Source organism: Neolamprologus multifasciatus, chromosome 15 (assembly GCF_963576455.1).
Source record: "Neolamprologus multifasciatus chromosome 15, fNeoMul1.2, whole genome shotgun sequence".
NCBI lineage: Eukaryota > Metazoa > Chordata > Actinopteri > Cichliformes > Cichlidae > Neolamprologus > Neolamprologus multifasciatus.
The window spans coordinates 12,816,501-12,842,999 of NC_140453.1; the positions used below are offsets into that span (position 1 = coordinate 12,816,501).

The following is a 26,499-nucleotide window of genomic DNA, read 5'->3' on the forward strand; positions in this document are numbered from 1 at the left end:
TTTCTTTTTGACATTGAGCAGAAAATACCTCATCCAGTTCAAAGGCCCGGACAATAAACAGAGCATAGAGGTAATACAGGGACAAGAGAAGTGCTTCGAATTTGAGCAGTTTTGATTAGTAATGAGTGGATTTTGTGTGTCTCAGTAGTAAAAAAAAAAAAAAAAGAACAAGAAGAAGGATGTGGTTTGACTTTGGTCAGAGGTCACAGGCTGTTTTAAATGCCATCAAGCAGTTCTAATTTGTTCTCTATCTGTATAGCGAGTAACTGTTGTGTTAAAGCTAAAAACCAAGAAAAGCTTACCTTAAAACACTCCTTGTTTTTATGTTGCCAAAAGATGTTAAGTGTCGTTATGTATCAGCCTGTTTTGTTGCACAATAATGACAAATTAATCGATCGTAACAATACTCACTCTGCCGCACAGCTCATCAAAAGTACAGTCAGCAACGGTTCCGCAGGTCTTTTCTAGAGTCACATCTCTACCCAGCACTGAGAGCACCCGGGGACCTGTAGCTATGGAAACACACACACACACACACACACACACACACACACACACACACACACACACACACACACACACACACACACACAATGTACAATGGCTACAGTATATACATGTAGTTAGGTTAAAAGGTAGTATATTTATGAAATTTGCTTTACTACACACTTGCGATTTTTGATCTTTCAATCTCTAATATAAGACAAAATAAAAGAAAACATAATGAAAAATATTGTTTACTACTAAAAAACTATTTACTATACAATTAAATCCTAAAATTTCACAGTGTTACAAAAAAACCCACTTTAAGGCCCAGTAATTTTAAAAATCTAAGTTCAAGTCTAGAGTTTGTTTTTAATTTAGAATTGTGCAGCTTTTGTTTTTTCCTGTTGAATTATAACATATAAAAAAATAACATGAAAAGCATCACAAATAGCCCAAAAAATGTATAATTGTATTATCTATGTAGTTTAACCCTGATAAATGTTATTTCTCTGTGCCACAGACTTCTATTGTTGTAACAGAACTATTTAAAGTAGGTGAGTGAGCCGTCTCGTGGGCTTGGGTGACATGAACATTAGCAGTTAAAAAAACCTTCAGCAGATACACTAGATAATCCTGTATGATTGAAAAGTCATGGTCTGTTTCGGGAATTTAAAAAGACAACAACAATAAAATAAAAAATTCAAATCTATTTTTGAGCCTTAAATACTAAGAAAGGATAAATGTGAGACAAATTAAGGTAGACATTGATGATTTGTCTAATTGTTATCAACACTGTTGATTTTGGTATTTTCTTTTATCTTTCATATATATAAATATTACAAAATGTGTAACTTTGACGTGTCCTTGTGTCACAGAAAAAAAGTAAAAAATAATCAATCTTTCTAAAATGCATTGTCTTCCTTAAATGCCCTTACCACTCTTTTGTCTTAATGATAGCTCTTCAAACAGTGCATCCAAGGCCTCTGCACCAGGCTCCCCTGTGCTGCACAACACACATGCACCAGTGCGCGCACACACAGGCAACGAAACAGAAAGGAAATAATAGGATATGAAATTAATAATGCTGAAGTGGCCACATCAAACGGTGGCAGCAAGGAGAGCAGGGGAGAGGGGTACTTAGCTTTTCACTCCATCGGTAAAAAACAGGATGTTAGGCTCTAAACACAAGCATTAGCCTGTGAATACACGTCGAAATGAGATTGTGAAGTGTGTGTGTTCGTGTCTGCGTGTGTGCTTGTGTTTTAACTCCAGGTAAAAGGGTGTGATGTACTCTATTTACATACAGTGAAAAGACGAAAGCACTTGTTTGCCTGCGTGCGCGAGTTCCTAACAGCGCATATGTAACAAGGGAAATAGAAAACTAGCTTTTAAAGCTCTGCCCTTTTCTCATATTCTATTGATTCCTCTTTTTATTCTTTTCATGGATCTCTCAAGGTAATGCAGGTCTTTATAAACCTCCCAGCCTGCGTCTCCCTCATTTATTCATCTGTTTGCCTTTTCTTTCTGCCCAAACTACATGATGTGCACAAGCATTTCCTGTGTTTGTGCGCGCGTGTGTGTGTTTAATGCAGGTTAATGTCAACTCAACCCAGCCTCCGCACAAACTCTGGGCTGAGGAGGACTATAAAGAGGGAAGCAGAGAGGTAGCGTGTTTGTGTGTGTGTGTTTGTGTGTCTTACAGGTAGTAAAGTTTCCCTGCTGCAGCCTCGCCAAGCTTCCTGTAGTCAATCCCTGTGTCTAAGCAGACGGTGTGGCAGTATTCCTGTTGACACACACACACACACACACACACACACACACACACACACACACACACACACACACACACACACACACACAGTATACAGTAGGACAAATGTTTAAATTCCAGCATCCACATTAACCTACTTCCATTTAAAATGTGAAGTGTTGTATAGTTTAAAGAAAAACTCTTTTTGCTGTCTATTGAGGATAACATTTGCCCACTGGCTTGGTGTTATTTGTGCTCTTAACAAAATTAAATACAGTTTCCATGTTTGTCACAAGGAGATTTTAATCTTTCTGGACAACACTGACACACCTAACACACCTAATCGATTATTCTTGTCCTTTTATTTGATAAAAAGATAAGGAAAATTAGAGAAATATCAGAACTCTGATTTTCATATTGGTGATTGCTGATAGAAATACTAAAACAAATTGCACTTCTTTAGGTTTAAATCATTGTGACACCTTGATTTGTCTTGATGATGCATTGTTAATATGGCAACCCTGTAAAATGGACAATCAGAGCTTTGTGTCTTCACTTCTTTCACACTAAAATGGATACAGAACAACCCTAAAAAGTATTAAATTAAATAACAAGGCATTGCAGAAGGCAGCCGGCATCTTATCTCCTATCCTCCGACAGCTTTGGGATTTTGTGTCAGCTGTTCTCGGTTTGCCGAGCCGATCCATTGTTCTGCAGCTATTCAAGTGCGTTACAGCAGGGGTGAACCTGCGATGCAGGGTTCAAACTTTTCCACATAGAGTAAAACGTCAACAGGATTCATGTCAGGGAGTACAGCACAAACTATAATCATCATCTCCACTATTCTATCAAAGAAAAGAGAGGAACTGCATATCATCCCATCCAAGCCATCATCGGCTGACTGAGTATTCAGCGACAGCTCCAGTAAATTATGAAATCAGTGAATTTCTGCCACTGGCCTCCTTAAGCTGCAGGATAATTAGTAATCATCACAAAGCAAGGGGACGGAAATACTCTATTCTTCTCTGCTGTCAACTTTTTATCTCCGTGTCCGCTCACACAAACGGGGTTCCCACTCTGAGCCAATTGGCTGAATCAGGCTTAATAACAACCTGACAAACTCGCCCTCCCCCACGCACAAAAGGGAGGTGTCATTTCATCAACCTACTGTGACCCCACCAACGGGTAAATAGTCCCTCCAGAAAAGAAAAAAAAAGAAGGAAAAAAAAACTTGTCACTATTGCCGCCACATCATTAGTATCTCAGTTTGTCTTTTCTCCTGCCATCTTCAACTCCCTCCCTTTATGAACCTCGTCTCTAACGTACCTACGGTAAAGGCGGCTGTTGCGTTTCTTGACGGAGGAGCGAGGTGCAAATACGAGAGGGGAAAAGAAGGAGGAATGGAAACACAATCAGTGATGATGATTCCATTGGTTATTTATAATCAGATGAGGCTGAGGCCTCGCGGGTCATTACTTGATTATCCATCTTGAGGGGATTGTCAAGTTCTCACTCCTCTAAGATTTTTATCCGCCTACACATTGTGGTTTTGCAGCCTCCCCACACCCCGACGTCCTCCTCTCGCGAATGTAGTCAGTCTACTTTGCAACTTTTAAATCTCGTCTTAAACAGTCCCTTCAGTTTAATCGGCGAATGGCGATGTACAAATAGTGGAGTAACAGCTTTTTTTTTTCTTTCGTCAGGTGGACGGATAGAAGAGGTGATCATTTATTTTAAGGAAAAATGATAAAAATGCGCTCGTGCTGCAAGTTGAGAAAATATTTAGGTTGTAACAAATTTGTTGGTCACAAGTGTGCAGTCTTTAGTTTATTTTTTTATTTAGTAATTTTGTAGGCTCACAATTTGATTAATTTATCCATTTGCAATACTTTTAAGTTTTTCTAATGGAATGTTGTAGTATTTTCTAAATGATCACCTCTTTAGATTTTGTCTTGTTAATTAAATTAAAAGAAACTCCGATCTGCATTTTTTGTTATTTTAATCATTATTAAGACACGTGACAGATTAAACCATAAAAAGAAAAGAAGTGCAGCCCTAAGGTTTATTACCATCAGGCAACAATATTAGCTTTTTAAACTAGTGGTGTAAAAACCTGGCAAATGTGTTGCCGATTCACAGAAAAGCAGCAAATTAAGAGTTCCCCTGCTCGCACAGATGCATTCACCGGCTCAGACACAAGAGAGAGAGATGACAGACATGAGAATCAGAGACTCTTTAGAAGAAAGTCATCCAAACACATGTAGCTCCAATCATGTCATTGTCCGAGCTGTCCACTGCTCTCACTGGACAGCCGTTTAGCATAAAAACAGAGTGGCTTTTTTTTCTTCTTTTTTTACCCCCCTGCTCCCTCCACTCCCCTCTGTGCCCGCTCCCTCCATGACATATCTTTCTCTATCCTTTACTCCTCAAAAAGTTGCTTTTGAGTTTTTCAAAGAGCGCGGTGCCATTGAGCTGCAACAAAAGCCAAGGATAGCTGACTATTGGGCCCTGATGAGGTCCACTCCCTCATTACCCAGCAGCAGAAAACATTTGATGCTTTTTTTTTTTTTTTGGCCTGGAGAATTGACCAGGCCTCAAAGAAATGCAGGGTGGGAAGGCTGAAAAAGAGACGGGGGTTGGAGGGGGGTGAGGGGAGGAGGGGAAAGGTTGTCGTTCATTCATCCGTGTGTGTCTTACAGCCTTGTGTGGAGGGACAGGAAAAAAAAAAGTGGGAGGTGGCAGGGACAGAGGGGTCGAGAGAGAGGGAGAGAGATGTGTGTGTGTGTGTGTGGGGGGGGGGGAGAGCTTAAAACAGTGCCTTTATGCTGGCAAGTTCTGGACGACTCTTCTGACATCAAAGTGTTTTCACTAACTGGGGAGCTGCTTAGTTAGTGTGTGTGCGTGCACGCATGTGAGCCGGCTGGGGGTGTATCTGGTGATTTTATTCATTCTTTGGGCCGTCTGGGGGGGGGGGTACGTGACAATGTGAACACCCTAATTACACCTAATGATCTATTCCCTTAAAGTGTGACTGCCTTGGGCCGGCGATGGATTGTTCTGCAGGGTCGTTCTCACAACCTTCTCCTGCCTCGGCTGCTCCTCTTGGGGAAACATCGTTTGAGTTGGAGGCCCCATCTTTTGTGATCCAGGACCCTACCGGACCCCCCGCTCTCAACCCATCGAGTTTCGTTGGCCCAGGACTGAACCAGAACGGTAACTCGGGCAGTGTGTGCTACCTGCACCTGGCCAACAGAGGCTCCATTTGTTGATCGTGACAGACGCGAGCAAAACACGGGCTCCACACAGTTTATTACAAACATTACACTTGACAAAAATTGCTCTCTGATCATCTTGTATAGTATAAACCTGCAAGACCTTTACAAGAAGATTTCAACAATGTAGCATTGCAGTCTTTTAAACCTGCAGGACTTTATGTGCACAATTAAAAAGGAATCAGCAAAATTAAATAAGAGACTTCATCTTTCTTGTTCTGTGCACTGTGAAAACCTGTCCGTACTACCCCCATCCATCTGAGATTTTGTACCGCTGACTTTGTAAAACCTTTTTTTTACATATAAGTTAATTCTCCCCAGCACCTCGGTCCCGAGTTAGATTGTGTTCTGTCTTAGTCTGCTGCCTATAAAGATACTGATTAGTGAATAACTAATTATCTGGTGTATTAAAATGGATGCAAATAATTCAAATCTGACATTCAAAAGGGTATTAATGTCAGTAATATACATAAAGTTAGTCTCAGAATCGAATTTCTGTTAGGATCACTGTAGCCAAAAATTGTTATTTCCATGTGTGGTCACTTGTATTTGGTGGTACAGTTCTGTTCTGGGACCTCCTCCTGTGGGCTTTGAAAGCAGCAAGAAGACAACAGAGCAGGCATCAGTGAATAAAGATGTCACAGTGATTCAGATAGGTAGGGTGAACATGGTTTGCACATGCGACTTTAGTCAGTTTAGTCAGTTTACCAGATGATGTGGACTCCCACTGAGATCAGCTGATCTACTGGGAGAGGAGCTTGACTTTATGTCACTTCCGGGTGGCTTGACTTCTACTGTTTTCCCTGTTTTCTTGGTTGTCTGTACTGTGACTAGCAAAGGCAAAAACGCACCCCATGAAAGTCGAATTAAGAGACATTTCTATATTTGTACACGCTTACTATTACACATCTGACATCTGAACACTCTGATAGAAAACAGGAAAACATCATTTGCCCAAACGGAACCAAGGTAACTGCCATAATTAAAATTTAGGGTAACAATTAGGATCCTGGTTTGATTCTTTGTGCTTAAAAGAAATCGATTTGTCCTATCACCCCTTGTTCAGGTTTCAGAACAGACAGAGAGAGACACTGATATGAAAGAAGTGAGCTTTGCCCTCGAAGCATGCTGACATTAAATGTTTTAAAAGACAATGACTGTCATCAAATATCAAAATCTATTTGATTTGAACTCTTCCAGCTCTTCACACACGGTCCTTCTTACCAAGGTCTTCAGTGGAGGACCACGTCCCTCTCATTCTTCAGTCTTTCCCTTTCTCTCTTTGTCATTCTGTTTTGATTTATATATTTCATTTTTTCTCATCACCAACTGCTCAGCACAGAGCCAGTATTGACAGTGACACAAAAAAAAGAGATGAAAAGTGGATCAAAAGAAGGGTTAAAAACAGATAGAAACTCAGAGATACTCAAAGTTGCCTCAGGGTTGTTGTCATGTTTTTCTCCCCTCGGCAGCTTTGTGCGCAACTGCAATCGAACAAGTGGAGGGAAAATAAAGTCACTATTCTGCTACCAAAATACAGAGACCTGACCTTGGGTGAGTAAAGCCAGCGAGCAGAACAGGATAGTGATAGAATAAAGAGTGGGGATAGAGGGGTGGAGAGAGAGGATGGGCAATGAAAAGTGGAGTGGAGAGCGAGGACAGTTTGCGAGAGAGAGAAAGAGTGTCTTCGTTACAATACTGGCAGCATCCATTAAAAAAAAAAGAAAAAAACCCCAAACCCTGTATTTCACAAAACTACGAGCTTTGCAGCGGCTGCAAAGAAAAAGAAGCCGGAACAACTGAATAGACTCACAAATGGAGTCTACAGAGATGCTACAAAGGACGAGAAATTACAAACGACTGTGTGGATGAAAAACAGCAAACAAACTAAATGATGAACAATAAAAAAAATAAACAGCGTCTTCTGGATTAAATGAAGTTGTATGTAGCCCATGCGTTGCAAGTCATTAAATAATTTTTTAAATATAAAACTGGATGATTGTGGAAGATCGGGAGCTGCAGAAGGAAAGGTGACCCAACTAATCAGAAGTCAACAGTTAGATAAAGACATCATCCGAGGCGGACAAAAGTGGCGGTTTAACCCTTACCACTCCGGCTCAGGTGATGAGGGGAAGAGGTCAGAGGCTATTTTTGTATGTTAACACCCTCTTTTCTCTCCTGCACTCACCATAGAAACACACGCTGGCACGCACATTCGGAGGCGATCTGCGCTGAGTCAGCGGCTGCTCCCTGCGAGCATTCATTCAATCTATTAAGGGTCAGCTAGTTAGCAAGCTTTAACTTTACAGGACAGATCACTATAGAGAATCCATAGCACCCCACCTAAAAAACACCCCCAAACCCTCCAACCAGATGGCCTCACAAAGGAAAACATGGTATCCTGAAAGAGAGGAGCCAGTACGGGGCAGAGAGGGACAGCAGGCATTCAGGACCTTGATGAGGGTGGATTAGAGAGGGCAAGGGTGCTGCTGCTGCTGGGTTAGCAGGTGGGGTGCAGGGTGATTCCAAGACTCTATGCAACTTTTAGTGGGTTTGACTTCAAATGTGTGTGTGTTTAATGTTACAGTGGTTAATGACTCTGGTCAGGTTAGATTGCCTGTATTTTGCACACATATTCACTTTAGCATTTGTAATGCAACAGATTATTTATTATATCAGAGCTAAACCGGAGTTTTAGGGTTAAAAATACTGTGATACCTGAATATATTCAGAGCCAATGCCATGTTAAGTCATTTTATAAAGAACCAAGCCTAAATTAATCTGAGTGACTATGTTCTATATCATGTATTGTATTTCTTTAACAAAATCCCCATCATAGCATGAACAAAAACGAATGCATTTGTTTTCAAAAATAAACCAAAAGTCAATAATAAGGCATATACTATTGTATATGTATAATCCTGTGTAAAAGTTCCTATTAAAAGCAAATGAGGCATGCCAAATAATAATGAGAATTTAACAACAATTTCATTCAAAAAGCCACAAAATTCAAGTAGCAGTATGAGTGGCGATTTTCAGCGCACTCACAAGAGAGCATTTATCTACTACTTCATACCAGGAGTGTGCCTGAGCCAGACCTTAGCCGAGCACTGCTTATGTGACTGTGTGTGTGTAAAAAATGTCTGCATTCAAACTAAAGGTCATAATATATAACAAGATATTCTATAGGGAATCCCTAATAAAGACAGCGTGGTCAACATGGGGCATTAAGGAAACTCTTAGTTTTGGTAAATTAGAACTTATTATTAATTATTGGCCGTCCTACATAACGAAACGATGGCAGCGCAAGTGGTTTGCATCAATGTGATTATATGAAACTGGAAGGTTGCACAGCTCAGGTGCCTCATACTTACAGGACTTCATATTGTTCAATTATGAGTTTATCTGGTACGTTTAGTGTCAGAGGAGTGGTTCTCAGTTTTAAATTCTTAATAACGCTAAGCTGCTTACTTTCAGTTCCTATCTTGCCCAAAAAAAATTGCAGCAGTGTCAACGCTTGCCTTTACTATTCAGACAAAATACCAATAAAAGGCGCAAGAATGCTGCCCTCCTCTGTTGCAAAATGCATGACAACAAATTAATATGCAATTATTTATGATCACGATCACTCCAAACACATCAATGATCATCTGGGATGCAGGCGGGATAATGGTGCTACCTGCTTAAATTGCAAAGTAGATTTTTCGCTAGAAATGCTAACCATCACATCGCTCCTCTTCTCCGCTCCACCCCCCCCCCCCTCTCTACTTTTGAAATGCAAGCAGCCTGGGTCAGTCACAGCTAGTCCACCCATCTCCCACTCTCCCATTCACATTACCTGTACCCACTCACACTCTTTTCCATCTCTCTCTGCCTTTCTCTCTCTGTGAGTCTTTCAGTGTGCCCTGGTATGATCAAAGACAGCTTTGTGACACTGTGTGAAGCATCCATGAAGCAGAAAACATCAAACCACTAAGAGCAACTCGCAAAAAGACGGACACAGAGGCATACATGCAAGTGTGTGTCCGTGTATGTGTGCGTGTGCGCGTGAGATAAACAACTGAATAAATTAGAAAGACAAGAGAGAGGGATGACTTTGTCTCTACCTTCAGCACATCGATGAAAGGTAGGAAGGTGTCCCTCTGAAGTCCGTTTTTGTACAGATCTGAAAGAGGAAGGGAGGGCCTGTATTAGAGCTGCTGTTTAGCCTTCTAATAATGTCATCCCCTCGCCACAGATTGGCAGATAAAGTGGCTATTGATGAACTGAAGGATGGGTGGGGAGGCACGACAAAAGGACTGGGACCAGGGGAGAAAAATGGATTTCTCTACCGGCAGCGGCAGCAACATAAAATTCATTACATTCCCAAACAATGGTGGCCAGAGAAAGGACTGTCGCCTTTTCAGCACGGACAATGTCCACAGCAGCTCGCTGAATAGAGGTTTCAATTAGCTCGGCTGGAACAAATTACATCTGAAGTAGCATCCCTGATAGACAGATAAAACAGATAGGGATTCACACACAAACAGGGACAAAGACACACACACAGCGAGGCTCAAGCTCTCTCCAGCTGCAAATGCAAACAAGTGGCCGTTGTTGATGTTTGGACTTAAGCTTACTACAGTAGGACCTGACACAAAAACAACCTTTGCTTAATAACTTCTATACTGTAATGGACTGTGCCCTATGAGACTGGAATATGCCAAAGGTTTAAGAAAGAGAGTTCAGTGTTTTGGGACGTACATTTTCTTCCTTTATTGGTGCAAATACTATGTCTGTGTAGTAAGTATGATTGCTGCTATACCGATGAGAAACTACATAATGTTTAATAAAAAATAATGAAAAAAGAAGGCACACCCTATTTCAACTCTAATATTTTACATGTTAAGATATATTAAAATAATTATCTAGTCCTTGTAGAATGTCCTAAAATGAGGTAAATACAACCAGATGCAAACATCAACTCGTGATGCATTACACATGTCATTATTTACTTAACAAAAACTAACCCACGATGCAGAAGCAGTGTGTGAAAAACTAAACATTCACTGCAGTAATTGTGTTAGTAATTGTTACGTTTTGGGGGCGCATTTGTTTATGTACAGCTCTGTTAAGGTCCAACCACAGCATTTAAATCAGGTTGAGATGTGGACTTCGACTGGGCCTTTGCAACACATTGGCTGAAAATGAGAAAATAATCAATCTGTTTTAGATTTGCTGCTGTGCTTGAGATCATTTCTTGTTACAGAAACACATTTCTCACATGTGACTCTAAAATACTTTGGTATACAGAAGAGTTCATGATTGTTCCCAGATCATGTGGCTGCAAAACACCCTCCTGCCGTGCTTGACAGTTGTTATGAGGTGTTTGTGCTGCAGCACAAACACCTCCATTGGATTTCATAAAATGTGCTGTGCAGTATGGTCAAACATTTCCACTATGGTCAAGTTTCTCCAAAGGACCTTTTCTAGAAGTCTTGTGGTTTGTTCAGGTGCAACTCTGGAAACAAAAGCTGTGCTGCCATGCTCTTTTCTTCACGTAACCCTTCCAAACAAGTCATACTTGTTCAGTTTTTTTCCAACTGTACTGTCCTGGACTTCAACATTTAACATGCTAACCTGTAGAGTCTGAGATATAGGGCTGGGTTGGGATTTTTGCAGTTTTTCTGAGATATGCGCAGTTTGAAAAATCTTCCTTAGTATAGAATAATAAACTTCAAATTGTTTGGAAATGGCTTTATAATTCTTCCCACAGTAAAGGGCAGCAACAGCAATTGCTTCTTTAAGATGACTGCTGATATCTTTCTTTCTGCACTGTATTAACACACACCTGAATGCTCCATACTAGCAAACTGCCAAAACTCTGGCAGACGCTCACACTGATGATCAGTTAATCAACTGCATTTGATTAGTAGCACCTGGCTGCTAGTTACCCTACCCTAATTCCTATAGAAACAGTACAGATGTTCTTAATTTTTCACACAACCCTTCTAAAAGTTTGGCTTGACTTTTAAAAATAAATGCCATATTTTTTGGACCATAAGGCGCCAGATTATAAGGCGTACTGTCGATGAATGGGTCTGTTTTCATACATAAGGTGCACCGGATTATAAGGTGCATTAAGTGAAACAAAACAGACAGATAAGTCAAACTTTACTCAACTCATTCTTCTTGTTTCCTTCACTTCCGTACCATTGATTCATTAATGTTGAATTCTCTTGCAGCTGCTCTATTCCCATGTTGTTGCAGTATATTAATGACTAACCTCGTATTAGCACATCATTATATACCAGCTAGTCCAACTTCCGTAACCCTACAAAAGTCACTGCTGTTTAGTTTTCTGTCTTCATTTATGTTGGAAGTGATGTTTTCATGGATGCCTGGATGCTAAACTTAGTTGTTACACCTGGTAAAGCAGCAGCTGATCATTTTATTAAAGATGAAAGAATTTAGACAGTTTTGAACTCTCAGTCACGCCGCAGTGTTCGTTTGACTTTGGGACCTGAATTCTATGATGTGCTTCGTTAGTCTGTTTCTCAGCACTGACCCGAACAAACAAACAGAAACTTAAAATGACTACGGCCAAAATGCAAACACTGAGGCTTCAAAATGTGGAACCTAAAACCATTAGTCCATTTTTGTAATCTTCTTCTTCTTTCGATCTCTATAGCGGATCCCCTGCCTCCATCTCACCCTATTCCTAGCATCATATGCGTGCCTTCACTCCTGAAGCTCCATATTTAATGCCCTTTGTCAAGTGTAAAGTAAAAGTGTAAAGTAAATTCCCATATACTTTACACTTGTATATGGGAATAGATCATTTGTTTTTCTGGTGTTCTATTGCTAGCTTTGTACTCACTATAAGTGTAACATAATAAGAGGCACTGAGTTGCATTTGTTGTTACTTCAAGTTGCTGAAGTCTAGTGAGTCAAGCTACTGCTAAGCTAGCGTATGTAGACTCAACAGCGTCAGCCCAGTCAACACAGAACAGGACACAAAGTAGTGTGTCGGCAGGTGACAAGGCGATTGTGGCTCAAGAGTTGGGAGTTCGCCTTGTAATTGGAAGGTTGCCGGTTCAAGCCCCGCCTTGGACAGTCTCGTCGTTGTGTCCTTGGGCAAGACACTTCACCCGTTGCCTACTGGTGGTGGTCAGAGGGCCAGTGTTCGGCAGCCTCGCCTCTGTCAGTGTGTGGCTACAATGTAGCTTGCCATCACCAGTGTGTGAATGGGTGGATGACTGGATGTGTAAAGCGCTTTGGGGTCCTTAGGGACTAGTAAAGCGCTATAAAAATACAGGCCATTTACCATTTACAAGGCCAGAGCAGCACTGCTAATGAGTCAGGAGACATGTGCCACTGCACACTTTACTGGAACTGGATTAATACATAATTCAACCTAGCCTAATAATTAAAAACATTTGCGATCAATGGAATTAAATGGGCTAATGTAAACTGCATGCTATCAACTATAATGTCCCCCAATCTAAAAAAAAAGAAAGACACCATTTATCCCTCCATCCCTCTTCAGCTGCATTAAACCCCCATCAAACAACAAAACACTGAACGTTCTAGCACAAACCTATCTCTGAATTTCCCCTCCAAACATGTCTAGGGCTTTTTGATACTAGCATCTCCACATCAATAAACACAGAAAATGCATGCCTTTCATGTCTAGTTGTCTCCTATGGCTTTAAGAGTTCCATTAACCATGTAATTAATACCAAGTAGTAACTCTATCAAGTTTCCCTGGTTTGGGGCTTTGTTCTTAATAGCTAGTAAATATCAGAGATGCACATCTTTGTCCATGAGAGCCACCTTGTTGCCATCCACTCCGTACCCACTCAAGGCTTTGAGACATCGACATTACATGTACCCAGAGACGATGAAGACCTTAGATAGCACATCATGCATTTATCTCCACGTTGATCACTTGCTAATTCCTTTTCCATCCTTGCTCTGTGGGCAGTAAATGCAACATCAAAGCCTGTTAAAAGATGGCGTCATGTCTAGGCGGGAGAGGTGAGGTGTTTCTTTTGGTCAATTGCCGTAAACAGGACGCAGCCGGTTCAATTCTTGCAGGAGAAAGTATTTCGAAGACAATTATGGTCAAAATAAAGTAACCTATGGTTGTAAGTACCCTCACTGGCAACTTTAGGTACACCTATTCAACCTTTTGTTAATGCAGATATCCAATTATTCAATCACAGGGAAGAAACTCAGGAAAAACTCAGGCGTATAGAGACATATAGAGTCAAATCAACCTGCTGAAGTTCAAACATTAGATGTAGAGATGCAACGATACCAATTTTTTCAAACCGATACGATACCGATACTTCGATCTGAGTACTTGCCGATACAGAGTACAAAAAACGATACTTCTACCACACACACACACACACACACACACAAATGCAATGAATTGGAAGACAGGTTTTATCATATTCCCTGCTGATAAAAAATAAAATCTTAATAAAAATGACCACAAAAAAATTTCAAGTGAAAAATAAGCACTTCTGTTAAATTATTGCAGAGTCTCCACATTGTAATTTTACAAAATATCACTGAACTATTGGCACTGTCTCGAGCTTTCAGAATAATAAATAAACACTTCTGTTTGGAATAAAATGAATACAAATTAGGTTTGCGACTAAATTTAACTTTTATATTATTGCAGAGTGTCCATATTGTAAACAAACAAACAAAATAATTATTATAAAATAAATAATAAATAAAATAATAATTGGCCCCCTAGTGGCCAATCTAAAAAACTACAACAGAAATGACAAGCCACCCTCTGATTAATGAAATAAGTTGGTATCGGTTCATGGTATCGGTTAACTTTTACGAGTATGAGTACACACACATTTTACAGTATCGGCCCCGATACCCGATACCAGTATCGGTATCGGTGCATCCCTAATTAGATGCATCAGAAAGGGGAAGAGAATTGATTTTGAGTTTCGTATGGTGTTTGGTCTGAATATTTCAGGAACTGCTGATTTTCTGATGGTTTGCCTGCACAGAGTGAAACAGAGTGAGCACCATTTCTGCAGTTCAAAATGTCTTGTTAATGTCGGAGATCAGAGAAGAGCGGAACTAATAGCAAAACCTGTTGTTACAACCAAGGTATACAGAAGGGCATCTCTGAATGTACATCATATCAAACCTTGAAGTAGGTAGGGTATACAGGAAACTGAAGCTTGAATTTGCACAGACTCACCAAAATTGCTCTCAATTTCTGCCGCAACATTTCAATAGTAAACAAGATGAAATGGCTCCATCCGTTGCTTTATCAATAGTTTAGGCTGCTGCTGGTGATCTAATGGTGTGGGGGATATTAGCTTTGTATCAGCTCAGCATAACTTTACTGCTACAGCCTGTCTGAATCTTGTTGCTGATCACGTCCATCTCTTTATGAACGCAGTGTATTATCTTCTCATGGCTGATTCCAGCAGGTTAATGCGCCATATCACAAACTGCAGATCATCTCAAACTGTTTTCTTGGACAATAAAAATTGAGGTTATTGTATTCAAATGGCCTCCACAGTCATCAGATCTCAATCCAATAGAGCACCAATAGAGCTGGATCACAGATGTGCAGCTGATAAATCTGCATCAACTGCATGATGCAATCATGTTAACGTGGTGAATCTGTGCCACAAACAATTAAAACAGCTCTGAAAGGAAAAGGGTGTCCAACCCATTGCTAGAGTGGTTTACCTAATGAAATATCAGTTGAGTGTATATTAGCTTTTCACTGGTACTGTCAGATTATTAATGGAGCTAAATTTCCCCAAATGAACAGTTTTCAGACTCACGAAGATGACAAAGCTTAAAACTACATGTTAGGAAGCTGCAATGAAAGACATCAAATTTCTTCTATTTTGAGATTTCATTATTATCTCCCACTTCAATATCTATATTACTGACAATTTGTAGTCGCAACCATTTATCTTGGTGTTGACAGTGTTTTCTGCTGAGACGCTAAAATTACAGCTGACTCTCTTGGTTTTTAACTCATTGCTTTAAATAAAATTTTAATAAAAGAAGTAGAATGGGAAGACATGCACAATATATATTATTATTGCTACAGACTACAACAATATAATTGATAAGGAATAGCTAAAACGTGCATTAAATGTTTGCTGGTCATACCATCAGGGGGTCTGTTGGAGGTAGCCACCACCACCACTCCAGTTTTAAACAGCGTCTCAAACAGCTGCTTCAGGATCATGGCGTCAGCGATGTCCGCCACCTGATTGAAGAGAGCCAGAGAAGTCGAGGAGCATCTCATATTATTCCTTTCTTGCCACACCTGTGTGTGCACGAGTGTGTTTGAGGTCACAACATTCCATGTTGATCAGTGTCATTCAGGTGTGCTCATTCAGTCCTTTTTGTGTGGTCATTGCCACCCAAACTTACGTGTATACACATGGATGCAAACACACACTCAGGCACTTAAATTTACTGCAAATGGTCAAGAACTGGCCTTCCGTTGAGTGGAGTAGCTGAGGCGAGGAAAAAGACCTGAGCTAATCAACGAAGCCGAAAAACAAGAGGAATGAAAGAATAATAAAAACAAAGCAATGCGAGGAAGGACTGGGGTCATGACGGCAGAAAAAGCTTCTATCAAAGCATGTCCACATAAAGGCATATTAAAGTGTGCATGTGTGTTGTATGTACTAGACACAAGGCTATACGGTGTGACAATACATAAATCCAATTCAACTGTCTGCTGCCTTTTTCATCTACATCATTTCCATGAGTCCACAATGAACAAAGGTCGATGACAACACTGAAGCAAGGACGTTTATGAGTCGCTAGCTGTTAAATGAAGAGCTCTGACCTTTCTATTACTAATCCAGTGCTCTCACTTTTGTTCTTATTCTCTCGTCTGCGTCTCTCTCTCTCAAACCTATGTTGTTCTTTTGAACACCTATAAAGGGAGAAATGTTACCCTGTGATTGGCGGTTGTCAAAGCGACATTTATTTAACGTGATGCTCGACCGATGAAAGTTGGGCACAAAGGATTTCCAACCTCTCTGGTAACTTAAAGTTGTCAACAGTAATTTATATCCTGTTAAATGACAATGTTTCCTGCCAAGAAGATGTAAAAATGCACAAACAGAAATCCATTGTGAGAAAACTGCCTCACTGTAATGCCAAATTCTTGACTCTTAAAGTACTTTTCTTGTTTAAAAACCCTAAAAGAAAATGTCTTGAATAAAAGAAAGACTTTGCAGTCATGCATCTGTCCCGCCCTCTCCTCTTATTCCCTCTTACCTACTTTCCTGTATATAACAGGCACTTCTGATGGCCATACCCACAGCATATGCTTCCTTTCAGACTCTGGAGAGTCTTCTGCTTTTTGCATATTAGCCCCACTGCCCTTGCCAATACTTGATTAACATTTGTGTTAAAGCCTTGATTTTGCTAAGGAGAGGTGGCTAAGGGCATCAAATTAGCGTGTGTGTGTGTGACTGTGTGTGCGTGTAATGAGAATCAACAGAAAGCCAAGGCTCAGTGTCTCTCTGAAGGGGCCCCCATTTCCTGCGACCACAGGATTTTATTTTCATTTCAAAAGAATCATTTAAAAATGACCTTTTATACAACATGGATTTGTTTATTCATGTGCCCTCACACGGGCATAGTATGAGGGGCAATATTGATTGCTGAATGACTAGGGGAAGAGGGAAAGAGAATGGGTACCCACAGGATGAGAAAGGTGGAGGGGGACTGATGTAGCACTTGTGGAGCACAAAAAAATAATGGTGCAATCTCTGTCAGCCATTGCCGATATTTAAATGAGCATCCAATTACTCAAGCGGCTGTCAGTTTACAGCGAGGCACACGGGTGCCAAATGAAACCTCTTTTGATGTTACACCTCTTTATGTACACAACCTATGAGCAATTTCACAGTGGCTACACAGTGACTGAGGCCCTGAGACAATGATGCTCGAGCGTTTTCTTCTCACTCTTTCACGTTCTTTCTCACTCTCTACCCATCTTTCCATCTTGGACCTCTCAATGGCGAGTATTCATTAGAGGAGCCGTGTAGGGGTCGCAAAAGGAAGGAGGGGAGGAGAGCTGGGGGGGGGCTACAAATTACTGATAATGGCATGGCGCTAATGAAGAGAATGGAAAAATGTCATTAGCATTTAAGAGGATAAGATCCATCTGACCCGCCGCCGCCAGTCGCTTTCTAGCTCCACTCACTTAAGGAAGCAGGAGAGTGCGACTGATACCCAGAGCTTCATTTGCATGGCTGAGTGGTGGAGGATGCTGATTGGTATAGCCCCTTGCACCCCCCCCGCCCAAACCCCCAACTCTCCCAACCTCGCAACCTCTTATTTATGCATCACAAACAACGCGCACATGTCTACTTGTTTCCCCCGCCATTCACCGGTAGCAACAGTCGACAAGCGAAAACAGCAAAGCTGGCGACAGCAAACAAAACAAATCAATGAGAATGCACAAACAGCGCCGCGGTTTAAAATGTGAAAGACGGCCAGATGAAAGGAGCGGCTCTTGATCCACCCAGATGGACGGAGAGTGATTAGAGGGAGCAACTGCACCTTCTGTGACCTCTGACCTGCTGGCATTAACTGTAATGATATCAGTAAAAGGAGCAACATTGTGCTGCTAACAGATGTGTTTGGCTGGCTATTGATGAACGCAGAAACACGTGTTTTTCTTCACTACAGTGAATGACTAACAATCTCACAGAGAGTAGACAGCCTCAGTAGTGGTTCTCACCTCTAATGGTGAGAACATTGTGCATCACTAATGACTCAAGGGGGTCCTTTAGTTGTGTACAGTGTGGCTGTAATGGATTGAGAGCAAACTATTGTGAGATTAAACAATGTACCTTTATCTGTCCTAGTAAACTATAACTAAACTCCACACTAAAGAGAGAAAATACAACTGGAAGTCATTTCGCAATTGTGCTATATTTAAAAGAGGCCACTAGGTGTCCCCAGTCCTGTTTTTTATTTGGATTAGAAGCACGCAGTTGTTCACAGGAGAACTCTGAACTTAAAATACAGAAAGTGTAACATTGAACAAGTTTTTTCTAGTTCCTTATCTTGACACAAATAGAGGTCAACCTTGAAGCAATTGCTGCCAACTGCAGGAAATAAACAGCAGTTTATCGCTTTGTTTTATTCTTTAAAGATGTCTGATTTGTGAGTTTCTGCTGACCCAGCATTCATTTGGGTTGTTGTACAATAAAGCAACACTTTGGTAAAAGACAACTAGTCAGATTCACTCTAAACAATGGGAAATATTAGGGAATAAAAACTTGAAAACTTCATAAACTCCCAGTTATTTCTTTTCTCTTTGTGACCTCTTTTAAAACTAGGAAAAAGCACACAGATATTATTTATGAAACATCCAGCCTGACTTGACAGACACGTATCCCCGTTTTATATTAATAGCACATGTAAACAATAGCATGGCAAAAATATAGAAAATTTAACTAGCACTATATTTATCAGTGAATATATAAAGCACATGGCTTTCAATTAATGTGTGAAAACCCCTAGTTCGACACCAGGAGGAGGCACAAATCACTGGCGAGGCATCCAGGACAAAAATATATCCACATCAGACATACTGAGCCATCCGCTGTGGTGATTGTTCGCGAATAAGGGAGCAGCTTTAGTCAGTATATAAGTGCAGTAGTTACAAATATCGAAACACGTAACAGTATTTAAAATTCTCATTGTGTAATGTTCCGCTTTACAACAGTGCCTGTGACATGGTTGCTCACCTGAAACTCGTCAAAACACAAGAGGCAGGTCTCACTGCTGATCTCCATGGCAACCGGTGATATGGGGTCATAGGTGAACATTTTCCCTAACCTCCGTTTTGGCAGGCTTTGTTTCCTCCGATGGATCCCTTTAAAGCAGCACACAAACGTCAGGCACATCTTAAAGCACACCTGCGTCGGCAACCCAAACCCACTGACAGTGCTGAATAAAGCAGTAATTTCACCTGTGTGCATAATGGTAGACAATTAGCAGGACGGCTTCAGGACAAACAGAGGGATAAATATAGGATCTCCGGTGCACAGGGAGTCGGAAAACTTCTACAAAGTCATGCAAGGAAACATTGGGCTGTTAGAGCTGAGGAATGGGAGGATGCTACTAACTTTTGTGGATGTCCAACATGAAGCCGTTGAAGTGGACTCGCTTTTTGCGACTGTTCTTCACATGGGAGTAAAACAGATCCATAAGCATGGTCTTCCCTGTGCCTGAAAAGGTGGGAAAACCAAACCAAAGTTATTATGATAACCACAGAGATGTTAGTTTGTATAATGATAGGAGCTTTTTCTGTATCCAAGCTCACCAACATCTCCATATATATAGAAGCCTTTGGGTGGTGGTGCTGGTGGTGGTGGAATGGGTTTCTCCTTTGGGACAAAATATTAAAATTAAGATGATTGTAGTGCATTTTTTTTGCTTTTTTACATGAATCTCAACCAACATAATCGCTGAAATTTATGCACAGTGATTATTTCCACTCTATAGCTAATGACTTAAATAAACTTCTTCATATTGATTCCAATAAATGTCTGAAACATCATCTAATAAACAAAGTATGCTAAGGCATTAAGCCACCACTACAGTGTGAGGTTTCACAATCTCCAGACTAGCCCACTGCAGGGGAGGAAGACAAAGGGGATCTAATCAACAAGACAAGCCAGGGTTCCCACGAAAGAAAAGCATCATCAGAGGAACAATGGAGGGATTTGTCAGACAAAACGGAGAGGACTGGATGAGGCTCCATACGAGATGGAGTGGACTTGTCTGTGCAGCCTGTTTAGCGCTGCTAATTGTGATACGGTACTGTTGCATTGAGGTGCTGCTGGAAGTCATTGTGCTGCCTGCCTCCTATTATCAAAAGGTCCTTGCTTAAAAAAAAACAAAAAACTTCTGTGTGGAAGCTGAGAATATCGAGTAAAGCCAAAAAGGACCCAAGCCATGTGAACGAATGTGGCGTCAGCTTAATCATCTGTAATAACAATGTGAAGAATATCTATGGGTGGCCAAATTATGGATCTTTTTATCGCCTTTAAAAAAAAAAACGCTGTTGTTTAGGATCGTCCATCTCTGTAACCGGGCAACACCAAATAGCTTTGGAATTAATCACTCACTAAACAAAAAAAGTACTGGCCTCTTTGAATTTAATTTAGTTAGAGGACGGTACTCTGTGTCCACCGAACTCAGTGTCCATGCACAAGGGGCACTTGACTCTGGTAAAATGTGGACAATGGCAGTTTGAAATCTAAATTAAAAAACAAGCTTGCTATCCAATCTCTCTCTCTCTCTCTCTCTGTCTATTCCCGCTCCACCCCTCTCTCCTTTTTACCCACCCCTCCATCCACTGCCAGTCCTGGGCTGGATGTGAAGTACTGGAAGAGCAACAAGCCTTTCCTGTTTGCTCTGGCATAACAGTGTGTGACTTCTCCCTGACTTCCCAAGCTGCCCTCTAGCATGGCGGGGTAATTGTCAGTGGCTGGAAACCATTCTGCTACGGCAGAGTGGCGAAGGACAAGACCGTCCCTCAGCCACTCTGTCTAACTGAGCTCTGTGGCCTCATCTCACCTCATGCTGCAGGATATAGACTGGCACATGAGTGGAAAGTTCACATGCAGGACATGGTCATTTTGGCTTTAGGAAGAACTTCTTTTGACCACTGCCAAAAATGACTTGCAGAGGCATGGTCGGCTAAGATCGTCAGAGCCCGAGTCAAGTTTAACTCACACAACTGTCCTGCTGGAGGCCTACCATATGCAGGAGGACTCCATGATGCAGGTCTGTCTTGAAGAGGGTGGATCCCACTGAACAATGGCCCATTGTCAGCCAACCATCCGCAAAACCACGCCACATTGGGTCAATATTAAGTCAAGTGTACTCTCCTCACAGACTTGATCAGTTAGTGAGGACAATGGCGGCACTTTCACAGAGAGAACAGACACCAAAAGGACAGTGGTATGACCTGATTCAAACTGGAATAATTGCATAAGTACTCCAGTCAGTGTGTGTGTGTGTGTGTGTGTGTGTGTGTGTGTGTGTGTGTGTGTGTGACAGACAGAGCAAGAAGTAAGGTGCAGAAGGAGAGGGGTGGGTGTGAGGGTGGTTGGTGGTGGTGGTGTTGATACCCTACCACCAAAGTATTTGTCAGAGTCCCAAATCAAAAGCAAAAAGTACAAGAATGGCTGAGACAATGGGGATCCCCTCATTACTGCCCGGAGACGGTGAGAGAGTGAGAGGGGTGCCGGGACGGGCCCAGCGGGAGGTCTGCCCTGCTGCCTTCCAAAATCTGTGCCTAACTCTGTGTGTCTGTGCCAGCCAACCACAAAAAAACTCCCACCACCAAATAGTAGACAGTCAGCTCCCCTGACCTAAAAACAACAACAGCCCCCCTGCATTATGCCGTTCCAAAACTCACATGCACAATAAACTTCCCAGACCCCTACCCTCCCTTTGACCTGAGCCCCACGGCCACCATCGATGATACAACAGGAGAACAGGGAAGTCGACTCTGTGAAGTCCGTCCATATGTTAGATGTCAGTGGTGCTTTTTAATCCAACGACAATCCGGATCCAGACATATCTATGCTGCCTTATGAATCCTAAACTGTTCCCCAAATAATGTCCAGCGTAATGCATCATAATCCAAACGATGCAAATCCGATGCTTTCAGTTTTTGTAATTTTTATTTATTATGTAGGAATTTTTGGAAGAAATAACACTGGTCTTGACCCTGAAAAAGAGTATAAATACCCTTCAAGACTGTCTCATTAGCTTTTTTCCCTGAGGCTTTCAACAGTATTGCATGGTCTTCATCGGTGAATGGAGTTTGTTCAGTTGTCACTTGTCAGTCTGTTGCCATGCAACATGCTAAAAAGCTTTTTTTTTTTATAACAGCTACTGAGCAGGTATATTTTAATAGTGTAAAACTACCTTCCCTGATGATGAAGACTGTGTGAGATGTGGTTGAAAGCGCTGGAAAAAACTGCAAAGTGAACCTCGAGTTTAGAGTGTTTTAAATGTTTGTCCGCATGGCTCATCCGTCTCCTCGCAGAAAATGAAACTTGTTTAAAATACAGTGAAACACTGAGTCGCTAGTTGCTTTAGGCCACAGTGATTAGACCTCTAGTGAAGTCTGTTGTTCTTACGTTTAACTCTGGTGCTCAAAAATGTCGACATGAGGTTGTTTAAAATTAATCAAGGGTTTGATGATGCACCTTTAGATAAAAACAAATATCATATTTCATGAGTACAATAAAATATATTATTACAGTTAAGTGAACAATGCATTTTTTTACTTTTTACATTCAATTACAATAAATTTGATTTATTTATATAGCACCAATTGACAACAACAGTTGCTTCAGGGCATTTTACACTGTAATGTAAAAACCCTACAATGTTTAAAACAAAGAAAGAAACCCCAACAGTCACATGACCCTTTATAAACAAGAACAGTGATAGTGTGAAGGAAAACTCCAGGAAGAAATCTCTAGCAAAACCAGGCTTACGGAGGGGCAACCATCAGCAGAGAGAAGGATTTTAAATTTAAATCGGGCTTAACAGGCAGCTAGTGAAGAGAAGCCAGTATAGGAGAAATATGCTCTCTCTTTCTCGTTCTTGTTTGTACTCTCACTGGAGCATTTTGGATCAACTGAAGGCTTTTTGGGAAACTTTTAGAACAACCTGATATTAATGAATTATGTAGTCCAGCCTACAAGTGAGGAATCTGTGTTGCTCTGAGACAGAATGTTTCTAATTTTAAGGACATTGTGCAGAAGAAAGAAAGCAGTGCTAGATATTTGCCAAGGTAATGTCATGTAAAAGGGAAATATCTAAAATGAATATGAGACACTGTTTTTCTAAGATTTTTTAGGTCTGAGTACTGTGACCTTTTTTTGTCTGAATTCAGAGGTAGGGAATTAGAGGTCATCCAGGCCTTTATACCAGTATGATATGCCCGTAGTTTAACCAGTTGATAAATACAAGGTAACTGAGATAAAATATTTTGTGACTGAAAGACAGAATTGTTTTTACACCGCCACTGTGTGTGTGTGTGTGAATTTCAAATCAAACAATCAAAATGTGATTGAAGTGCAGATTTTTAGCTTTAAATTCCAAAAACAGTTAATGCAAAGTTAATTACAACTATTTTTTATACATAGTACTCTTTTTAGAGGCTCAAAATTAAGTAGACAAAATAACATGATGAAAATCTTTTGCATCAATGCCTGAAGTCTAAAACCCATGAACATCACCAAATGCTGCATTTCCTCCCTGAGATGATCTGCTAGGGCCTTTACTGCAGCGACCTCGAGTCTGTCTACATTCAGTTTTGTCTTCAGTAACTGAAAAAAGCTGGTTGAGATCAGATGAGTGACTTGGTCATTGAAGCGCATCGCATTTCCTTGCCTGGAGAAACTTGGACTGCTTTTGCAGGATGCTTTTGGGTCATTATCCGTTTGCACTGTGAAGCGCTGACCGATCAAGTTTTGCAGCATTTGCCTGAATCTGAACGGAGAGTATAGCCCATCACACTTCGCGATTAATCCTCCTACTTCTATTAGCATTTATGTCATCACAAGTGACTCAGTTCTACAGAGAACCATTTATGTCAATGCCAAAATACTTTTCTCATTGTCTCATTATTTTCATTCAAGTTCATCTTAGTTTACCCAAATATTTGTTTTCAAAACTACGCAAGCTCTCTTTGGTTGAGGTCTACAGAAGCAAAACTACAAAAAAAATGTATCTCTCAATCAAATGAAGAAAGAAGAAGATGACATTTACCAGTGTCATACAACCAAGGTATGCAGAAGAGCGTCTCTAGACCTACAACGTGTCCAACCTTGAAGCAGCCAAGACCACATCAAGTGCCATTCCTGTCTGCTCAGAACAGAAAACGGAAGCTATAATTCACATGTGTTGACCAAGACTGGACAATAGAAGATTAGAAAAATGTTTCCTGGTCTGATGAGTCTTAATTCTTATTGCAACATTTCAATGGTAGGTTCAGAATTTCGTGTAAACAACATGAAAGCACGGATCCATCCTGACTTGTATCAACGGTTCCAGCTGGTGGTAAAGGTGTGCGGGATATTATCTTCAGCCTTTTAGTACCAAATGAGCATTGTTTGAACACCTGAGCATTCACCATGTCCATGTCTTTTTTATGACCACAGTGTAACCACTGCTTCTAATAAGATAACGCACCATGTCACATACCTCAAATTCTCTCACACTGGTTTGTTGAACATGGCAGTGATTTTGCTGTACTCAAAGAAAACCTTTGTGATGTGGTGGAAGAGGAGATTTGCATCATGGATTTAAAGCAACTATGTTTCTCTGTGTCTGAAAAATGTTACCAACACCTTGTTTAATCTAGCCCACAATGCACTTCTGAAGGGGAAGGGGGGTGTACCTAATAGAAGAGTGTAATATATTAGTAAGTATACATAGATTGAAGAAAAAAAGTCCTGATTTTTGCAGTAACTGACTAGCTGTGGTATATATTGGGGATAAAAACGGGCAAGTTGTATCTTCTCTGAAAAGCCAAACCTGCCTTATTCACTCCAACCATGGCCAGCACAACTTCTCTTTGATGATATATGAACAATCATGTCATTACCTTTTCAGTGAGCTCACTGCCTTTGTTTTCGGCTGCTCTGGTGCCACTGTGATGTTGGCTGCTGTCATCTTTTGAGTTTAGAATGTCTTGATTCAAGTAGATACTGTTACTGTAGCTCTTGAGGCTGTGCTGCAGCTGGGCCAGCTGCTGGAGAACCCGTCTCTGTTGGGCATCCCTCCTCAGGTAGCCACCCTGAACGAGGCTATCAAAGTGCACAAGAGTTTCACTGGAGCCACACGTGTCTGCTGCTGGAGGATCCGAGGAGCAGGACGATGCAGATGAACAGCATGCCCTCCAACTACTGAAACCTTGAAGCATTACACCAGAACACGTCAGTGTTACATGCAAACATAAAATATGCCTGGATATAGTATAATCTAGATGTTATAATATGATTCCAGTAAAGCTGTATTAAAACATGTCGTAGCAATAAATGTGTAGTTGTAGCACACGGAATCTAGATAGAGGAAATACAGTCTGAAACATTTCCCGGACGGGTTAGTCTCTGCACGTTGGCGCAGAGTCGCCTACCTTTTCCAGAGAAACTGCTCGACAAACGACAAATCTGACGTGAAATCAAAGGAGAGTCTTTGAGGAAAAACTTCAGTGAGCGACTGACAGCGGCAGCAGCCGTGTAAGTCGCCATGATGTTTCAAAACGCTAAAACTTTATTGAGATTCATCCACACAAGCATTTCGCAATAGCACGACGAAGGGGCGTTTAGAATATTTCAAATTTAAATAAATGTCACGAATGTATCACAACTCTATAGTATCTATACACATAAACCTATAAGATTTTGCATCAAAGGAACAATATAATTATACATTTTTATAAAATTTATAGTTTGTATTCTGTATTTTGTCGATTTTCTTTCTCCGTTTTTGACTATAAAGTGTTATTGAGTGCTAATTATTATGACTAACCCTGTGAACTAGGGCATTTAAGGAGAATAATATAATACTGACCATTAAATTTCTATATTTCGATCGCTTGGGGTGTGACAGTAACAAGTTTACGTTCTAGCAGTCAATTTATATTATTAGCTGTGTTTGATCTGGGTTGTAGGGTAAAATGAACACGTTTGTGTCTGTAGTGTAGTAATCGATGTGTGTAATGTGCCCGCTGGCAGGTTGTAAATAAATCGTGCAGGGGGTGACAGAGAAGCGTCAGCTGAACCTCAGCTGATCGGAAGTTCAGCTCTACTGCATTTCAAGCTGGCGAGAGTAAGTGACTGGGTGATACCGAAATTTGCGTGGTTTGCCTTCAGAATAAACTATGAAAATTTTATTTTTAGCTCTAACAAGAACAACATTCACGTGGAG

General features: G+C 40.9%; 1 protein-coding gene across 1 annotated transcript in view; it reads right to left on the minus strand.

The window, feature by feature from the left end:
- afg1lb (AFG1 like ATPase b) overlaps positions 1-26,008 on the minus strand; it is a 33,327-nt gene extending 7,319 nt beyond the window's left edge. Inside the window, exons 1-10 of the mRNA XM_085134167.1 lie at positions 25,706-26,008; positions 25,175-25,482; positions 19,859-19,922; positions 19,662-19,763; positions 19,281-19,408; positions 15,664-15,763; positions 9,615-9,673; positions 2,187-2,269; positions 1,422-1,489; positions 412-512 (exon numbers count right to left, since the gene is read on the minus strand). Of these exons, the coding sequence (XP_084990293.1) occupies positions 412-512; positions 1,422-1,489; positions 2,187-2,269; positions 9,615-9,673; positions 15,664-15,763; positions 19,281-19,408; positions 19,662-19,763; positions 19,859-19,922; positions 25,175-25,482; positions 25,706-25,820 (1,128 nt within the window). The 5' untranslated portion in view covers positions 25,821-26,008. The remainder of the gene's footprint in view (positions 1-411; positions 513-1,421; positions 1,490-2,186; positions 2,270-9,614; positions 9,674-15,663; positions 15,764-19,280; positions 19,409-19,661; positions 19,764-19,858; positions 19,923-25,174; positions 25,483-25,705) is intronic.
- Between the last annotated feature and the right edge of the window lie 491 nt (positions 26,009-26,499).